Below are 18,085 nucleotides of genomic sequence, written 5' to 3'. Positions count from 1 at the left end.
GAATACAGACGACTAATTGGTAGTCAAGACAACATCAAAAATCATATATGTCTTTAACAATTGCTCTGACGTTGTCCCCATATTTCAATGAAAAGCAACGTATCATATACATCATCATTATATTTAAAATCTGCATCAGTTTTTGTATAATTTAATTCGCAATGTATTCGTTCGTATATCGTAGGTCGTATTTTAAACAGTACAGTGTACGAAAAATGTGATTCAATCTCGCTCTCTAGAGCTATTACATAAAAAAAAAACTAGTTTTTTTAACTGAAAGTAAGGAGCGACATTAAAACTTAAAACGAACAGAAATTACTCCGTATATGGAATGGGTTGTCCCCTCCGCAATCCCTCGCTCTTTACGCTAATTGTTTTTTAAAGCTTTTAATTGTTTTAAAAAGCAGAATTGTGGCAAAGAGTCCGACTTTAGCGTAAAGAGCGAGGGATTGCGGAGGGGACAACCCAAATCTGATTCTTTTGATGTCTATTTTAGCATCAAAATTCCGTTTTTTAGAGTTTCGTTTACAATTGAGCCGGGTCGCTCCTTACTACAGTTCGTTACCACGAACTGTTTGATAATGAAAGAAAAGTTGAGATGGCTAGGCCACGTTTTCTGGATGAAGGATGACAGATTACCGAAGACTGTCCATTTCGGCCAACTGTTTAGGGCTAATCAGAAAGCAGGTCGTACTCGTCTAGGGTGGGAGGATGTCATAAATAAAGATTTAAAGGAAATATGAACTCCCTGGGAGAGTGGAAAGAGGGAAGCCTTAAATTGATTGGGTTGGAGAAGGAGCGTGCATAGCTGCGTTGGTCTCAGGCAGATTGATGCAGCAGTGAGTTATTAGTAGTAATAGCACACACACGTTTTCTCGTGTGAAAAATGTCCGATGTCTTCAGCACCAAGCATGCTTCACAACCTGAAGAAAGTACAATTGTGACTACCTTGCTAACACAAGGTAATTTTTTGATTCAATCAACATATAAAGGTAAGGTAAAGGATACGGCATTAGACTTTACAGTCAGTACCGGCGGTGCTGATCTCCGTTTCTTGGCCCTTCAGCCAGGAAGTGCAATGGGGGGTTGGGGGCCAGCCATCCTGTGCTTTCGCACACCCTTCCTGTTTACCTTCCCCAGATTTCTCCAGGTACCCATTTAGAGCTGGGTCGACTCTGGCTAAGCTTACAGAGTCACGCTACTGACCCCCGTCCCAAACTGAAGAATTTGGTACACTGGGATTCGAACCCGCGTCCTCTCAGACAAGGGATCCCGAAATCCAGCGCACCAACCCACTCGGCCAACATATACAAAAAATTATCTTGAATTTTACACATAATCAATAGATTTTCCAGGAGTGATCATATCGACCCAGTGGTGCTAATAACTTGGAATATTCGAAAAGATCTTACCAAGTGAATAATTCCAGCCGCTGTTAGCCAAACGGATATAAATATAGATACGAGTTGAGCCAGTCGAATGGACGATGATGTTTTCAGGATGTTTAAGTACTGCAAAATGTCTGGGACTGTCATCAATCGAAGTGCTCGCAAAAATCGAAGACCTGTGTATAAAATTAGTTATATTTCTATCAGTAATAATGTTTTGAAAGATGACTGCACAGTTAATCAGTTATGCTCAGAGAAGGGTTGCCAGCTGGCCACATTAAAAGGACCCCCTCCCATGTGTCGAGAAACAATGACAATAAAGGGGAAAAATTGACGTGTTGTAGAAATTTAGTATATAAAGGGGCAAAAAAGGGACACATGTTGTGAATTTATGACATAAAACGAAATATTTCCCAACTGGATATATATTTTGTGGAAGAAAATGTCACTTTTCACCAAAGTGGTGCTTTCTGTGCCAGTTGGACACACTTTATGTCAAAAGGACTCCCTCCCATGTGCCGAGACACAAAAGCAATAAGAGGGAAAAAAGTGACATGTTGTAGAAATTTGGTATATAAAGGGGCAAAAAAGGAACACATTTGTAAATTTATGATATAAAACGAAATATATCCCAACTAGATATAATTTTGGGGGGGAAATGTCACTTTTCACTAAAGTGGTGCTTTTTGTGCAAAGTTGCCACATTTTATGTCAAAAGAACCCCCTCCCATGTGCCGAGACACAATAGCAACAAAGGGAAAAAAGTGACATGGTGTAGAAATTTTGAATATAAAGGGGCAAAAAAGGGACACGTTTTGTAAATTTATGATATAAAACGAAATATATCCCAACTGGATATACATTTTGGGGGGAAATGTCACTTTTCACCAAAGTGGTGCTTTTTTTGCCCGTTGGACACATTTTATGTCAAAAGAACCCCCTCCCATTTGCCGAGACACAATAGCAACAAAGGGGAAAAAAATGACATGTTGTAGAAATTTGATGTATAAAGGGGCAAAAAAGAGACACATTTTGTAAATTTATGAAATAAAACGAAATATTTCCCAACTGGATATACATTTTGGGGGGAAAATGTCACTTTTCACCAAAATGGTGCTTTTTGTACCACTAGGACACATTTTATGTCAAAAGAACCCCCTCTCTTGGGCCGAGACATAATAGCAATAAAGGGGGAAAAGTGACATGTTGTAGAAATTAGGTATATAAAGGGGCAACATAGGGACACATTTTGTAAATTTATGACATAAAACGAAATATTTCCCAACTGGATAGATATTTTGGAAAGAAAATGTCACTTTTCACCAAAGTGGTGCTTTCTGTGCCAGTTGGACACATTTTATGTCAAAGGGACTCCCTCCCATGTGCCGAGACACACAAAAATAAAGGGGAAAAAATTGACGTGTTGTAGAAATTTAGTATATAAAGGGGAAAAAAAGAGACACATGTTGTAAATTTATGACATAAAACGAAATATCTCCCAACTGGATACATATTTTGGGAAAGAAAATGTCACTTTTCACCAAAGTGGTGCTTTTTGTGCCACTTTGACACATTTTATATCAAAAGAACTCCCTCCCATGTGCCGAGACACAACAGCAATAAAGGGGAAAAAAGTGACATGCTGTAGAAATTTGGTATATAAAGGGGCAAAATAGGGACACATTTTGTAAATTTATGACATAAAACGAAATATTTCCTTACCGGATGTATATTTTGGGGAAGAAAATGTCACTTTTCACCAAAGTGGTGCTTTCTGTACCAGTTGGACAAATTTTATGTCAAAAGGACTCCCTCCCATGTGCCGAGACACAAAAACAACAAAGGGGAAAAAACTGACGTGCTGTAGAAATTTAGTATATAAAGGGGAAAAAAGAGACACATTTTGTAAATTTATGACATAAAACGAAATATTTCCCAACTGGATATATATTTTGGGCAAGAAAATGTCACTTTTCACCAAAGTGGTGCTTTCTGTACCAGTTGGACACATTTTATGTCAAAAGGATTCCCTCCCATATGCCGAGACACAAAAACAACAAAGGGGAAAAAATTGACGTGCTGTAGAAATTTAGTATATAAAGGGGAAAAAAAGAGACATATGTTGTAAATTTATGACATAAAACGAAATATTTCCCAACTGGATATATATTTTGGGCAAGAAAATGTCACTTTTCACCAAAGTGGTGCTTTTTGTGCCACTAGGACACATTTTATGTCAAAAGAACCCCCTCTCTTGGGCCGAGACATAATAGCAATAAAGGGGGAAAAAGTGACATGTTGTAGAAATTAGGTATATAAAGGGGCAACATAGGGACACATTTTGTAAATTTATGACATAAAACGAAATATTTCCCAACTGGATAGATATTTTGGAAAGAAAATGTCACTTTTCACCAAAGTGGTGCTTTCTGTGCCAGTTGGCCACATTTTATGTCAAAAGGACTCCCTCCTATGTGCCGAGACACAAAAAAATAAAGGGGAAAAAATTGACGTGTTTTAGAAATTTAGAATATAAAGGGGAAAAAAAGAGACACATGTTGTAAATTTATGACATAAAACGAAATATCTCCCAACTGGATATATATTTTGGGCAAGAAAATGTCACTTTTCACCAAAGTGGTGCTTTTTGTGCCACTTTGACAAATTTTATGTCAAAAGAACTCCCTCCCATGTGCCGAGACACAATAGCAATAAAGGGGAAAAAAGTGACATGCTGTAGAAATTTGGGATATAAGGGGGCAAAATAGGGACACATTTTGTAAATTTATGACATAAAACGAAATATTTCCTTACCGGATGTATATTTTGGGGAAGAAAATGTCACTTTTCACCAAAGTGGTGCTTTCTGTGCCAGTTGGACACATTTTATGTCAAAAGGACTCCCTCCCATGTGCCGAGACACAAAAACAACAAAGGGGAAAAAATTGACGTGCTGTAGAAATTTAGTATATAAAGGGGAAAAAAGAGACACATTTTGTAAATTTATGACATAAAACGAAATATTTCCCAACTGGATATATATTTTGGGCAAGAAAATGTCACTTTTCACCAAAGTGTGCTTTCTGTACCAGTTGGACACATTTTGTGTCAAAAGGACTCCCTCCCATATGCCGAGACGCAAAAACAACAAAGGGGAAAAAATTGACGTGCTGTAGAAATTTAGTATATAAAGGGGAAAAAAAGAGACACATGTTGTAAATTTATGACATAAAACGAAATATTTCCCAACTGGATATATATTTTGGGCAAGAAAATGTCACTTTTCACCAAAGTGGTGCTTTCTGTACCAGTTGGACACATTTTATGTCAAAAGAACCCCCTCCCATGTGCCGAGACACAATAGCAATAAAGGGGAAAAAAGTGACATGCTGTAGAAATTTGGTATATAAAGGGGCAAAATAGGGACACATTTTGTAAATTTATGACATAAAACGAAATATTTCCCAACTGGATATATATTTTGGGCAAGAAAATATCCCTTTTCACCAAAGTGGTGCTTTCTGTACCAGTTGGACACATTTTATGTCAAAAGGACTCCCTCCCATGTGCCGACACACAAAAGCAACAAAGGGGAAAAAATTGACGTGCTGTAGAAATTTAGTATATAAAGGGGAAAAAAAGAGACACATGTTGTAAATTTATGACATAAAACGAAATATTTCCCAACTGGATATATATTTTGGGCAAGAAAATGTCACTTTTCACCAAAGTGGTGCTTTCTGTACCAGTTGGACACATTTTATGTCAAAAGAACCCCCTCCCATGTGCCGAGACACAATAGCAATAAAGGGGAAAAAAGTGACATGCTGTAGAAATTTGGTATATAAAGGGGCAACATAGGGACACATTTTGTAAATTTATGACATAAAACGAAATATTTCCCAACTGGATAGATATTTTGGAAAGAAAATGTCACTTTTCACCAAAGTGGTGCTTTCTGTGCCAGTTGGCCACATTTTATGTAAAAAGGACTCCCTCCTATGTGCCGAGACACAAAAAAATAAAGGGGAAAAAATTGACGTGTTGTAGAAATTTAGAATATAAAGGGGAAAAAAAGAGACACATGTTGTAAATTTATGACATAAAACGAAATATTTCCCAACTGGATATATATTTTGGGAAAGAAAATATCCCTTTTCACCAAAGTGGTGCTTTCTGTACCAGTTGGACACATTTTATGTCAAAAGGACTCCCTCCCATATGCCGAGACACAAAAAGAACAAAGGGGAAAAAATTGACGTGCTGTAGAAATTTAGTATATAAAGGGGAAAAAAAGAGACACATGTTGTAAATTTATGACATAAAACGAAATATTTCCCAACTGGATATATATTTTGGGCAAGAAAATGTCACTTTTCACCAAAGTGGTGCTTTCTGTACCAGTTGGACACATTTTATGTCAAAAGAACCCCCTCCCATGTGCCGAGACACAATAGCAATAAAGGGGAAAAAAGTGACATGCTGTAGAAATTTGGTATATAAAGGGGCAACATAGGGACACATTTTGTAAATTTATGACATAAAACGAAATATTTCCCAACTGGATAGATATTTTGGAAAGAAAATGTCACTTTTCACCAAAGTGGTGCTTTCTGTGCCAGTTGGCCACATTTTATGTCAAAAGGACTCCCTCCTATGTGCCGAGACACAAAAAAATAAAGGGGAAAAAATTGACGTGTTGTAGAAATTTAGAATATAAAGGGGAAAAAAAGAGACACATGTTGTAAATTTATGACATAAAACGAAATATTTCCCAACTGGATATATATTTTGGGAAAGAAAATATCCCTTTTCACCAAAGTGGTGCTTTCTGTACCAGTTGGACACATTTTATGTCAAAAGGACTCCCTCCCATATGCCGAGACACAAAAACAACAAAGGGGAAAAAATTGACGTGCTGTAGAAATTTAGTATATAAAGGGGAAAAAAAGAGACACATGTTGTAAATTTATGACATAAAACGAAATATTTCCCAACTGGATATATATTTTGGGCAAGAAAATGTCACTTTTCACCAAAGTGGTGCTTTCTGTACCAGTTGGACACATTTTATGTCAAAAGAACCCCCTCCCATGTGCCGAGACACAATAGCAATAAAGGGGAAAAAAGTGACATGCTGTAGAAATTTGGTATATAAAGGGGCAACATAGGGACACATTTTGTAAATTTATGACATAAAACGAAATATTTCCCAACTGGATAGATATTTTGGAAAGAAAATGTCACTTTTCACCAAAGTGGTGCTTTCTGTGCCAGTTGGCCACATTTTATGTCAAAAGGACTCCCTCCTATGTGCCGAGACACAAAAAAATAAAGGGGAAAAAATTGACGTGTTGTAGAAATTTAGAATATAAAGGGGAAAAAAAGAGACACATGTTGTAAATTTATGACATAAAACGAAATATTTCCCAACTGGATATATATTTTGGGAAAGAAAATATCCCTTTTCACCAAAGTGGTGCTTTCTGTACCAGTTGGACACATTTTATATCAAAAGGACTCCCTCCCATGTGCCGACACACAAAAGCAATAAAGGGGAAAAAGTGACATGTTGTAGAAATTTGGTATATAAAGGGGCTATTATGTCAATAGAACCCCCTCTCATTTGCCGAGACACAATAGCAATAAGGGGGAATAAAGCGACATGTTGAACAGATTTGGTATATAAAGGGGCAAAAAAAGAGACACATTTTGTAAATTTATGACATAAAACGAAATATTTCCCAACTGGATAGATATTTTGGGGAAGAAAATATAGCTTTTCACCGAAGTGTTGCTTTTTCTCGTTTATTTTTTGGAGTATCTAGGTTTTGCCATGCCAGAGGATTTTCTCCAACGTAAGGGGATTAGATGCTTATTCAAGTTCCGTTCTTTCACAATAAACCTTTATATATGAATATGTTACTTAATTCTTTTCCTTGTCATTATAATAGATGTTAAGTGGCGGATTTGAAAGAGGTTTATAAAGCGTCTTTGGGTCAATAATAAAACTGGTAAAAAAAAAAATAACATCTAGTTTGTGAGATTTTAAGATAGACGCGTTTTAGCTAAAATGACACAGTTTTCGATACCAAGGGGACACATTCATGGACCGGAAAATTGGCAACCCTGGTTCAGACCGGTTGCTAAAATTCAAGGTTTTCTGGCATTATAAGAACAAAGACTTATTTACTACCTGGCAAACTAGACGGCGCATGAACGAAGAAAAAAAGGAGAAAGATAAAACTTGACTTCAATAAAAATATTACTACCACTACTACTAACAGCTGCAGCACCAACACAGCTGCGCAAGCTCTTCTATAATCCTTCAAGCTCCTCCTTCAAGCTCTACAGTATAGGCCGGGAAATTAACACGCAATTAACCAAAAAAATCTGATTTTTACTCTGATTTCCAATATATAAGTTTCGTTAAGTTTTGTCTTAACGATCAAAGGTTACGAGCCTGAGAAAATTTAACTTATTTTCGAAAAAAGGGGAAAACATACCCCTAACAGTTATACAATCTTAATGAAAAATACACCATCGGATTCAGCGTATCAGAGAATCCTACTGTAGAGATTCTAAGCTCCTATCTGCAAAAATATAGAATGTTGTATTTTCTTTCCAGAAGAAAGATCACGGATGAGTGTTTATTTATTTTTTTTCCAGGGGTGATCATATCGACCCAGTGGTCCTATAATGACAGGAGAGGGCTCATTCGAACGGAAATCATAAGTTCCATTTTTCCTTTTTAAGTGACCAAAAAAATGGTCACTTAAAATTTTCACATCTGTGTAATAAGAATATTTTAAATAAGAATAAGAATTTTATATATTAGAATAAGAGTACCCACTTTCATATATGATTTCGCTTGTGTTAGTTTTAAATTTAAAGTTGTTCCTTACTTTCAGTTGAAAAAAAAAACTTATTTTTTATTCAATCTAAAGTTTAAGCTACATTGCAGACTTAAAATGGATAGAAAATTCATTACCGTATGCTGCATAATTACCAGTAAATCACGGTAATTTACGAGCCTGAGAAAATTTGGTTTGTTTTCAAAAAAGGGTAAAAAAAACCGAAAGTATGAGTAATCTTGACGAAAATTACAGCATCAAATTCAACATAACATGAAACCGGGATTCCAAATTTCCCAGTTCCTATGTACAAATAAATAAAAAAAAACAAGTTTTTTTTTTTTTAAAGAAAGTAAGGAGGAACATTAAAACTTAAAATGAACAGAAATTACTCCGTATATGAAAGGGGCTTTTCCTCCTCAACGCCCCGCTCTTTACGCTAAAGTTTGACTCTTTCTCTTAACTCTACTTTTTAAAACATTAAGAAACTTTAGCGTAAAGAGCGGGGCGTTGAGGGGAAAAAGCCCCTTTCATTTACGGAGTAATTTCTGTTCGTTTTAAGTTTTAATGTTGCTCCTTACTTTCATTTAAAAAAACTGTTTTTTTTTTAATTTCTTGATGTTTTTGAATTAATACATGTTTTGATCTTGGCTCTCCGCACATAAATAATTAAAACAAAATTTGCATTTTTTTTTTTTTTTTGCTAAATGGCTTTCTCATAGTTTAATCGGAAGATTTTGAGAAAAAAGGAGCGAGGGAGGAGGCCTAGTTGTCCTCCAAGTTTTGATTACTTAAAAAGACAACTAGAACTTTTAATTTTTTAGGAGTTTTCATTAGTAAAAAATATACGTAACTTACGAATTAACTTACGTAACGAACTTCTATATTCGTATGTCTTTATTGCGTATATGAGGGGTTTCACCCCTCGTCTATACCTTGCTTTTTAGATTAAAGCTTAAATTTTGTCCCAAGTCCTTAAGAATGACCCCTGAAGAACAAAGGTCGTAAAATAAATAGCTGAAATTACTAAAAATACTTTAGAGTAAAGAGCGAGGTATTACGAGGAGGTAAACCCCTCATATGCGTAATAATTTCTGTTCTTTTCATATTTATTTTTTCATTGTTTTTTCCCCCTTCATTGAAAATCTCTCCCCCCATGAGAAGTTCCTCCATGGAGAGATCCTCTCACGTAACCTCCCCCCCCCTCAACTCTCCCCCCAAACTAAAAAAATACCCCTGAAAACGTCTATACATTTCCCAATAACCATTTCTATATGTAAACACAGCTCAAAGTTTGTAATTTGCAGCCCCTCCCACGGGAACTGCGGGGGAGTAAGTCGTCCTCAAAGACATAGTTATTAGGTTTTTCGACTATGGTGAATAAAATGGCTATCTCAAAATTTTGATCCGGTGATTTTGGGGAAAAAAGGAGCGTGGGAGGGGGCCTATGTGCCCTCCAATTTTTTGGTCACTTGAAAATGCCACAGAAACTTTAAATTTCCGTTATAATGAGCCCTCTGGCGACATTCTAGGACCACTGAGTCGACACGATAACCCCTGGGAAAAAAAAACAAAAAAAAAAATAATCACGCATTCGTGATTTGTCTTCTGGCAAAAAATGCGCAATTACTTCTACAACAAGGTTCTCTGATACGCTGAGTCTGATGGTGTGATTTTCGTTAAGATTCTAGGACTTTTAGGGGGTGTTTCTCCGTATTTTCTAAAATGAGGCAAATTTTCTTAGGCTCGTAATTTTGACGGGTAAGACTAATCTTGATGAAAATTATATATTTAAAATCAGTATTAAAATTCAATCCTTTTGATGTAACTATTGGTATCAAAATTCCATCTTCTAGAGTTTTGGTTACTATTGAGCCGCGTCGCTCCTTACTACAGTTTGTTACCCCGAACTGTTTGAAATGCGGAATTTTAATCTTTCCCGAGAAGAAAAATTCAAGTTGTGTTTATATTAAATAAAAGAAAAACCAGTTTTATTCAACTGAAAGTAAGGAGCGACATTAAAACTTATAACGAACAGAAATTACTCAGTATATGAAATGGGTTGTCCCCTCCGCAATCCCTCGCTCTTTACGCCAAAGTTTTTAATTGTTTTAAAAAGTAGAATTGTGGCAAACAATGAAACTTTAGCGTAAAGAGCGAGGATATTGCGGAGGGGACAACCCATTTCATATACTGAGTAATTTCTGTTCGTTTTAAGTTTCAATGTCGCTCCTTACTTTCAGTTGAAAAAACTAGTTTTTTTTATTTAATTTCTGAACGTTTTTGAATTAATACATGTTTGATTTTGGCTCTCCACACATAAACTATTAAAATGAAATTTGCATATTAATTCTTTTTTTGGCTAAATGGCTTTCTCTTAGTTTTGATTAGACGATTTTGAGAAATAAGGGGTGGGGAAGGAGGCCTAGTTGCCCTATAATTTTTCGGTTACTTAAAAAGGCAACTAGAACTTTTAATTTTTAACGAACGTTTTTATTAGTAAAACATATACGTAACTTAAGAATTAACTTACGTAACCCACTTTTATATTCTTATATTTTTATTATGTATATGAGGGGGTTCGTCCCCTCGTTAATACCTCGCTCTTTACATTAGATCTTAAGTTTTGTCCTAATTCTTTAAGAATGACCCCTGATTAGAAAGGCCGTAGAATAAATAGTTGAAATTACTAAAAATACTTTAGCATAAAGAGCGAGGTATTTATCACCTCCTAAATACCTCGCTCTTTATGCTAAAGTATTTTTAGGACCCTCATATTCGTAATAATCTTTGTTCTTTTTAAGTTTTAATGCTACTCCTTACTTTAATTGAAAAAACTTTTTCATTTTAATTTTTTCATTGTTTTTTTATACTAATGCTTGAAAATTCCGCGCCCTTTTCATTGAATTTCTCTTCCCCCATGAGGTATTCCTCCAAGGAAAGATCCTCCCACATAGCCCCCTCCCCTCAACCCCACCCCTAAACAAAAAAAAACTGAAAACGTCTGTACAATTTCCAATAACCATTACTGTATGCAAACACTGGTCAAAGTTTGTAGCTTGTAGCCCCTCCCCCAGGGACTGTGGGGGAGTAAGTCATCCCCAAAGACATAGTTATTACGTTTTTCAACTATGCGGAACAAAATGGCTATCTCAGAATTTTGATCCGTTGACTTTGGGAAAAAATGAGCGTGGGAGGGGGCCTAGATGCCCTCCAATATTTTTGGTCACTTAAAAAGGGCACTAGAACTTTTCATTTCCGTTAGAACGAGCCCTCTTGTGACATTCTAGGACCACTTGGTCGATACGATGACCCCTGGGAAAAAGAAAAAAAACAAATAAACAAATAAACACGCACCCGTGATGTGTCTTCTGGCAAAAAATACGAAATTCTACATTTTTGTAGATAGGAGCTTGAAATTATTGCCGTAGGGTTCTCTGATACGCTAAATGCGATGGTGTGATTTTCGTTAAGATTCTATGACTTTTAGGGGGTGTTTCCCCCTATTTTCCAAAACAAGGCAAATTTTCTCAGGCTCGTAACTTTTGATGACAAAGACTAAAGTTGATGAAACTTATATATTTAAAATCAGCATGAAAATTTGATTATTTTGATGTATCTTTTAGCATCAAATTTCCGTTTTTTTTATTTTCGTTTACTATTGAGCCGGGTCGCTCCTTACAGTTCGTTACCACGAACTATTTGATTTGTTTTTGTTTCTTCCAGGGAACATTGTGCAGAAAAGATGGTTCTAAGAAATCAGGAAAAATTCATTCGGACGGAAAGTAAAAGTTCTAGTGCTCTTTTGAAGTAGCAAGAAAATTTTGCCATAGTAAGAGTTGCGTTTTTTGCCATTTGGTGATTCAAAACAACAATTCTTGGTAAAATAGGTATCAAATTGCCATCAAGAAACAGCTCTGCGATAGCCAATAGATTTGAAATAATCGAAAAACTATATATTGAACATTTCAGTGTCAGTAGCAGTAATATTGGGTCGCGTTGCATCCGTCCCTAAAGATGCGCCAAGTCTGAATAAAATAGACGGTTCATTTAAATAGCTATTTATTTTAAAGATTTGCTTAATTAATTTGATTAATCTAAGGATTAATAAAATTATTACGGTGGTGTATAATTGCACATCAGTCGTTATGAAACAGGACCAGTGGGTGTCCGAGTAGGCGAGGGGAGTTTTCTTTAACGCCAAAAGTGCATTTTTTTGCCCAAATATCCTTTCAAATAAATATAGACAGTGGTATGGGGGTATTCGGTTATACAAATATCTAATTTCCCTTGTATCCAAGGAATTGCTTTGAATGGACCCTGCATTAGGGGTCCTGATGGGAGCTAGCAGTAAAATTGCTTTGATTCAAAAAGTTGATACACGAAATGAGCTTTTTTCTCGAAGAATGGCTTTGAACTGATTTTAAAAATAAAAAAATAAAGACCAGCATTAAAACTAAAAATTAAGAGAAATTAGCCCGTATATAAGGCCTGTATCCCCCTTCCTCTATTCGCCAATTTTCACGCTAAAATTTGAATTTTTGTATCAATTCTTTAAGAACGGATACTTAAACACAAGGGCCGCTGAATTTTGAAAATTAAGATAGTACTTTAATCTTAAAAACAACAAAGAGAGAAAAAACTCTATGAAAAGACATCAAACGAGACTGCGGCCAGTAGAGGGAAAAGCTGAAAAACTTAAACGACGTTGAAATTTAGCCTGTAAGTAAACGTGGCGTTTAAGTACAGAAGAAACAAAGATAAAAACCTAAAATAAACTAAAAACAAATAAAACCACTATCAATATAAATAAAATGCAATTTTCGCAATTGATCCACATAGGTCGCAGAAGCTAATAGAGTTACTTCGATGAGAACACCAAAGCAACTTCTTCCGTGTCGAAGATGCCTCGGTTACATATAGGCGAAATATCCGCGTCGTTTTAGTTTTTCAGCTTTTCAAACAGTTCGTGGTAACGAACTGTAGTAAGGAGCGACCCGGCTCAATAGTAACCAAAACTCTAAAAAATGGAATTTTGATGCCAATAGTTACAACAAAAGATCTGCATTTTAAAGCTGATTTTAAATATATAAGTTTCATCAAGATTAGTCTTACCAGTCAAAAGTTACGAGCCTGAGAAAATTGCCTCATTTTAGAAAATAGGGGGAAATACCCCCTAAAAGTCATACGATCTTAACGAAAATCACACCATCAGATTCAGCGTATCATAGAACCATATTGTAGAAGTTTCAAGCCCCTATCTACAAAAATGTGGAATTTTGCATTTTTTGCCATAAGACAAATCACGGATGCGTGTTTATTTGTTTTTTTGTTTTTGTTTTTTTTTTTTTTGTTCTTTTTTTCCCAGGGGTGATCGTATCGACTCAGTGGTTCTAGAATGTCGCGAATGAGCTCATTCTAACGGAAATTAAAAGTTCTAGTGCCCTTTTTAAGTGACCAAAAAATTGGAGGGCACCTAGGCCCCCTCCCACGCTCATTTCTTCCCCAAAGTCACCGGATCAAAATTCTGAGGTAGCCATTTTATTCACCATAGTCGAGAAACCTGATAAATATGTCTTTGGGACGACTTACTCCCCCGCAGTCCCCGTGGGAGGGGCTGCAAGTTACAAACTTTGACCTGTGTTTACATATAGTAATGGTTATTGGGAAGTGTAAGGTGTTTTCGGGGGGATTTTTTTGGTTTGGGGGGAGAGTTGTGGGAGGGGAGGGGTTACGTGGGAGGATCGTTCCATGGAGAAACTTCTCAAGGGGGAAGACACTTCCAATGGAGGGGGCGCAGGATTTTCTGGCATTATTTAAAAAACAATGAAAAAAAAAATATGAAAAGTTTTTTCTACTGAAAGTGAGGAGCAGCATTAAAACTTAAAACGAACAGAAATTATTACGCATTTGAGGGGTTTATCTCCTCGTAATACCTCGCTCTTTACGCTAAAGTATTTTTAGTAATTTCAAATATTTATTCTACGGCATTTGTGATTCAGGGGTCATTCGTAAGGAATTGGGACAAAATTTAAGCTTTAATGTAAAGAGCGAGGTATCGAAGAGGGGTGAGCCCCCTCATATACGCAATAAAAACATACGAATATAGAAGTTAGCTACGTAAGTTAATTTGTAAGTTACGTATATTTTTTTACTTATGAAAACGTTAGTAAAAAATTAAAAGTTATAGTTGCCTTTTTAAGTAATCAAAAAATTGGAGGGCAACTAGGCCTCCTGTCTCGCTTCCTTTTTTCTCAAAATCTTCCGATTAAAACTATGAAAAAGCCATTTAGCAAAAAAAAAAATAATATGCAAATTGCGTTTTAATTATTTATGCGCGGAGAGCCAAGATCAAAAAATGCATTAATTCAAAAAGGTAAAAACAAGTTTTTTTAAATGAAAGTAAGGAGCGACATTAAAACTTAAAACGAACAGAAATTACTCCGTATATGAAAGGGGCTTTTCCTCCTCAACGCCCCACTTTTTACGCTAAAGTTTTTTACTGTTTTAAAATGTAGAGCTAAGAGAAAGAGAAACTTCAGCGTAAAAAGCGGGGCGTTGAGGAGGTAAAGCCCCTTTCATATACAGAGTAATTTCTGTTCATTTTAAGTTTTAATGTTGCTCCTTACTTTCATTTTTTTTAAATTTTTTTCTAATTTAATTTCTGGATGTTTTTGAATTAATCTCTCTACTGGCCGCAGTCTCGTTTGATGTTTTTCAATGAGTTTTTTCTCTCTTTGTTGTTTTTTGTCATGGCTGGCCGATTCGGCTTAAGATCTTTCACTTTAATCCTAAGCGTAAATTAAATAAAAAAAAAACTAATTTTTTTAGCTGAAAGTAAGGAGCGACATTAAAACTTAAAACGAACAGAAATTACTCCGTATATGAAATGGGTTGTCCCCTCTGCAATTCCTCGCTCTTTACGCTAAAGCTTTTAATTGTTTTAAAAAGCAGAATTGTGGCAAAGAGTCGAACTTTAGCGTAAAGAGCGAGGAATTGCAGAGGGGACAACCCATTTCATATACGGAGTAATTTCTGTTCGTTTTAAGTTTTAATGTCGCTCCTTACTTTCAGCTAAAAAAATTAGTTTTTTTTTTATTTAATTTCTGAACGTTTTTGAATTAATGCAAGTTTGGTTTTGGCTCTCCGCACATAAATTATTAAAATGAAATATGTATATTAATTCTTTTTTTTGGCTAAATGGCTTTCTCTTAGTTTTGATCAGACGATTTTGAGAAATAAGGGGTGGAGAAGGAGGCCTAGTTGCCCTCCAATTTTTCGGTTACTTAAAAAGGCAACTAGAACTTTTAATTTTTAACGAACGTTTTATAAGTAAAAAATATACGTAACTTAAGAATTAACTTACATAACAAACTTTCATAACCTTATATTTTTATTATGTATACGAGGAGGTTTGTACCCTCGTTAATACCTCGCTCTTTACACTAAATCGTAAGTTTTGTCCCAATTCTTTAAGAATGACCCCTTAATCAGAAAGGCCGTAAAATAAATAGTTGAAATTACTAAATACTTTAGCATAAAGAGCCAGGTATTTATCTCCTCCTAAATACCTCGCTCTTTATGCTAAAGTATTTTTAAAACCTCTCATATGCGTTATAATCTCTGTTCGTTTTAAGTTTCAATGCTACTTCTTCCTTTCATTTGAAAAACCATTTTGATGTTTATTTTTCATTGTTTTCTTATAGTAATGCAAGAGAATCCTGCGCCCTTTTCATTGAATTTTTCTTCCCCCGTGACAGATTCCTCCAAGGAAAGATCCTCCACCATAGCCCCCTCTCGTTAGCCCCACCCCCAAACAAAATAAAATCCCCCTGAAAACGTCTGTGCACTTCCCAATAACCATTATTAAATGTAAACACTGTTCAAAGTTTGTAACTTGCAGCCCCTCCCCCAGTGATTGTGGGGGAGTAAGTCATCCCCAAAGACATAGTTATTATGGTTTTTGACTATGCTGAACAAAATGGCTATCTCAAAATTTTGATCCGTTGACTTTGGGAAAAAAATGAGCATGGGAGGGGGCCTAGATGCCCTCCAATTTTTTTGGTCACTTAAAAAGGGCACTAGAACTTTCCATTTCCGTTAGAATGAGCCCTCTTGCGACATTCTAGGATTACTTGGTCGATACGATGACCCCTGGGAAAAAAAAAAAAACAAAAAAAAAAAAAAAAACAAACAAATAAACACGCACCCGTGATTTGTCTTCTGGCAAAAAATACAAAATTCCACGTTTTTGTAGATAGGAGCTTGAAACTTCTACAGTAGGGTTCTCTGATACGCTGAAACTGATGGTGTCATTTTCGTTAAGATCCTACGACTTTTAGGGGGTGTTTCCCCCTACTTTCCGAAATAAGGCAAATTTTCTCAGGCTCGTAACTTTTGTTGGGTAAGACTAAACTTGATGAAACTTATATATTCAAAATCAGCATTAAAATGCGATTCTTTTGATGTAGCTATTGATATCAAAATTCAATTTTTTAGAGTTTTGGTTACTATTGAGCCGGGTCGCTCCTTACTACAGTTCGTTACCACGAACTGTTTGAAAACAGGGGGTTGAAGAGGCGGCAACCCCCTCCCCTTTTGGAGTAATTTCTGCTTGTTTTAAATTTTAATCTCACTTTTTATTTTTATTTGAAGAAAACTTGTTTTTTATATTTAATCAAGTCCTTAATTCACTCTTTACATTTAATGAATTATTTTTTATATTCTAGTCTTTAAAAACAGGTTTTATTTAAAGATGCTAATGAATATTTAAAAAAAATTATTGAGCATATATTAGGTGTGCACTAACTTGACATTATTAATTTCTTAATTGTTGCTATGCTGTAATCTTGAAAAATCAGGCAATGTGATTAGCGTCTCTTCCTTTGAATGACATCTCATCCTGATAAGTTTTCATGTATTAAATTAAAGATTCCATTTAAAAAGCTTTATCACTGGTTAAGCCAACGTTTTTCTTGTTGTAAGTATGAAAGAACAATGGATCAATCCAACGCTTTTCCCGAAGTGGGAAATTCCCCCTTTTTCCTCTTATTTGAGATCACTCAAGCACTGAAAAGGATATGCTTCAAACGGATTTAATTCATCTAAAGAAAAAAAAACTGTGTATAGATGTTGGCTTGAACCTTCAAGACCAAAAAAAGGAGTGAATAATTATAATTTATGTGGTTATGTAGTATGTCACATAGCTAAAGCATAAACAGGAGAACCAATTCTGGTTGATCCTGGATAGGGGGAGTAAGCCCGAGAATGAGCTTTGGCTATCTGGCTCTCAGCCAAGTATTATCAGCTGATTGTAAGGGGAAAATTCATCCCGTCAAGACTATATCGATAATATTTACAGGCCCGTGAACCAGTACTGAACATTCAGAATTTCAAAAATCAATCCAATAAACTGCCTCTTACAGAAGAGAATCAAGAATTTCTAAATAAAGTCTAGAATTTTGGATTTATTTTTATTATAGACACTTAGATGTCTAACTCTAACTCCTCAACTGTCAGGCGGCTCAAGCACGCCGGAAGGATAAGCATTGGAATTGGGGAAGAATAGGAATAAGAATCGGTCAAAGAATAAGGTTTAAGAATTGGTTTAAATATAAGCGAAAGAATAAGAATGTGCATTATATTCTCTCCCCCGTCCTCTGAGAAGTGAGTCCAGGGGGAGGAGGGGGGTCTATTGGTAGATGATTTCATAAAAAGGCTCAGGGACATCAATAGACTAAAATTTTATGAGAAATATCTTAAAAATAACCAGCAGGAGCGTAATTACGTGGAGTGGAGCTTGGGGAGAGTAACCATATTAATGCCCCGAAAAACTTCCTCGAA

The 18,085-nt window shown here is 35.7% G+C and overlaps 1 protein-coding gene across 27 annotated transcripts in view; it reads right to left on the bottom strand.

Moving 5' to 3' along the window:
- Positions 1–18,085, bottom strand: part of LOC136041182 (calcium-activated potassium channel slowpoke-like) — a 280,833-nt gene that overhangs the window by 199,980 nt on the left and 62,768 nt on the right. For all 27 annotated transcript variants that reach the window (XM_065725713.1, XM_065725714.1, XM_065725712.1 and 24 more), the window contains one exon: positions 1,413–1,564. In XM_065725713.1, coding sequence (XP_065581785.1) covers positions 1,413–1,564 — 152 coding nt within the window. The remainder of the gene's footprint in view (positions 1–1,412; positions 1,565–18,085) is intronic.

The sequence above is a fragment of the Artemia franciscana genome, unplaced genomic scaffold, assembly GCF_032884065.1.
Source record: "Artemia franciscana unplaced genomic scaffold, ASM3288406v1 PGA_scaffold_1179, whole genome shotgun sequence".
NCBI lineage: Eukaryota > Metazoa > Arthropoda > Branchiopoda > Anostraca > Artemiidae > Artemia > Artemia franciscana.
Note: the sequence above shows the minus strand (reverse complement) of the source record. Positions and strands in the feature narration are given on the sequence as shown.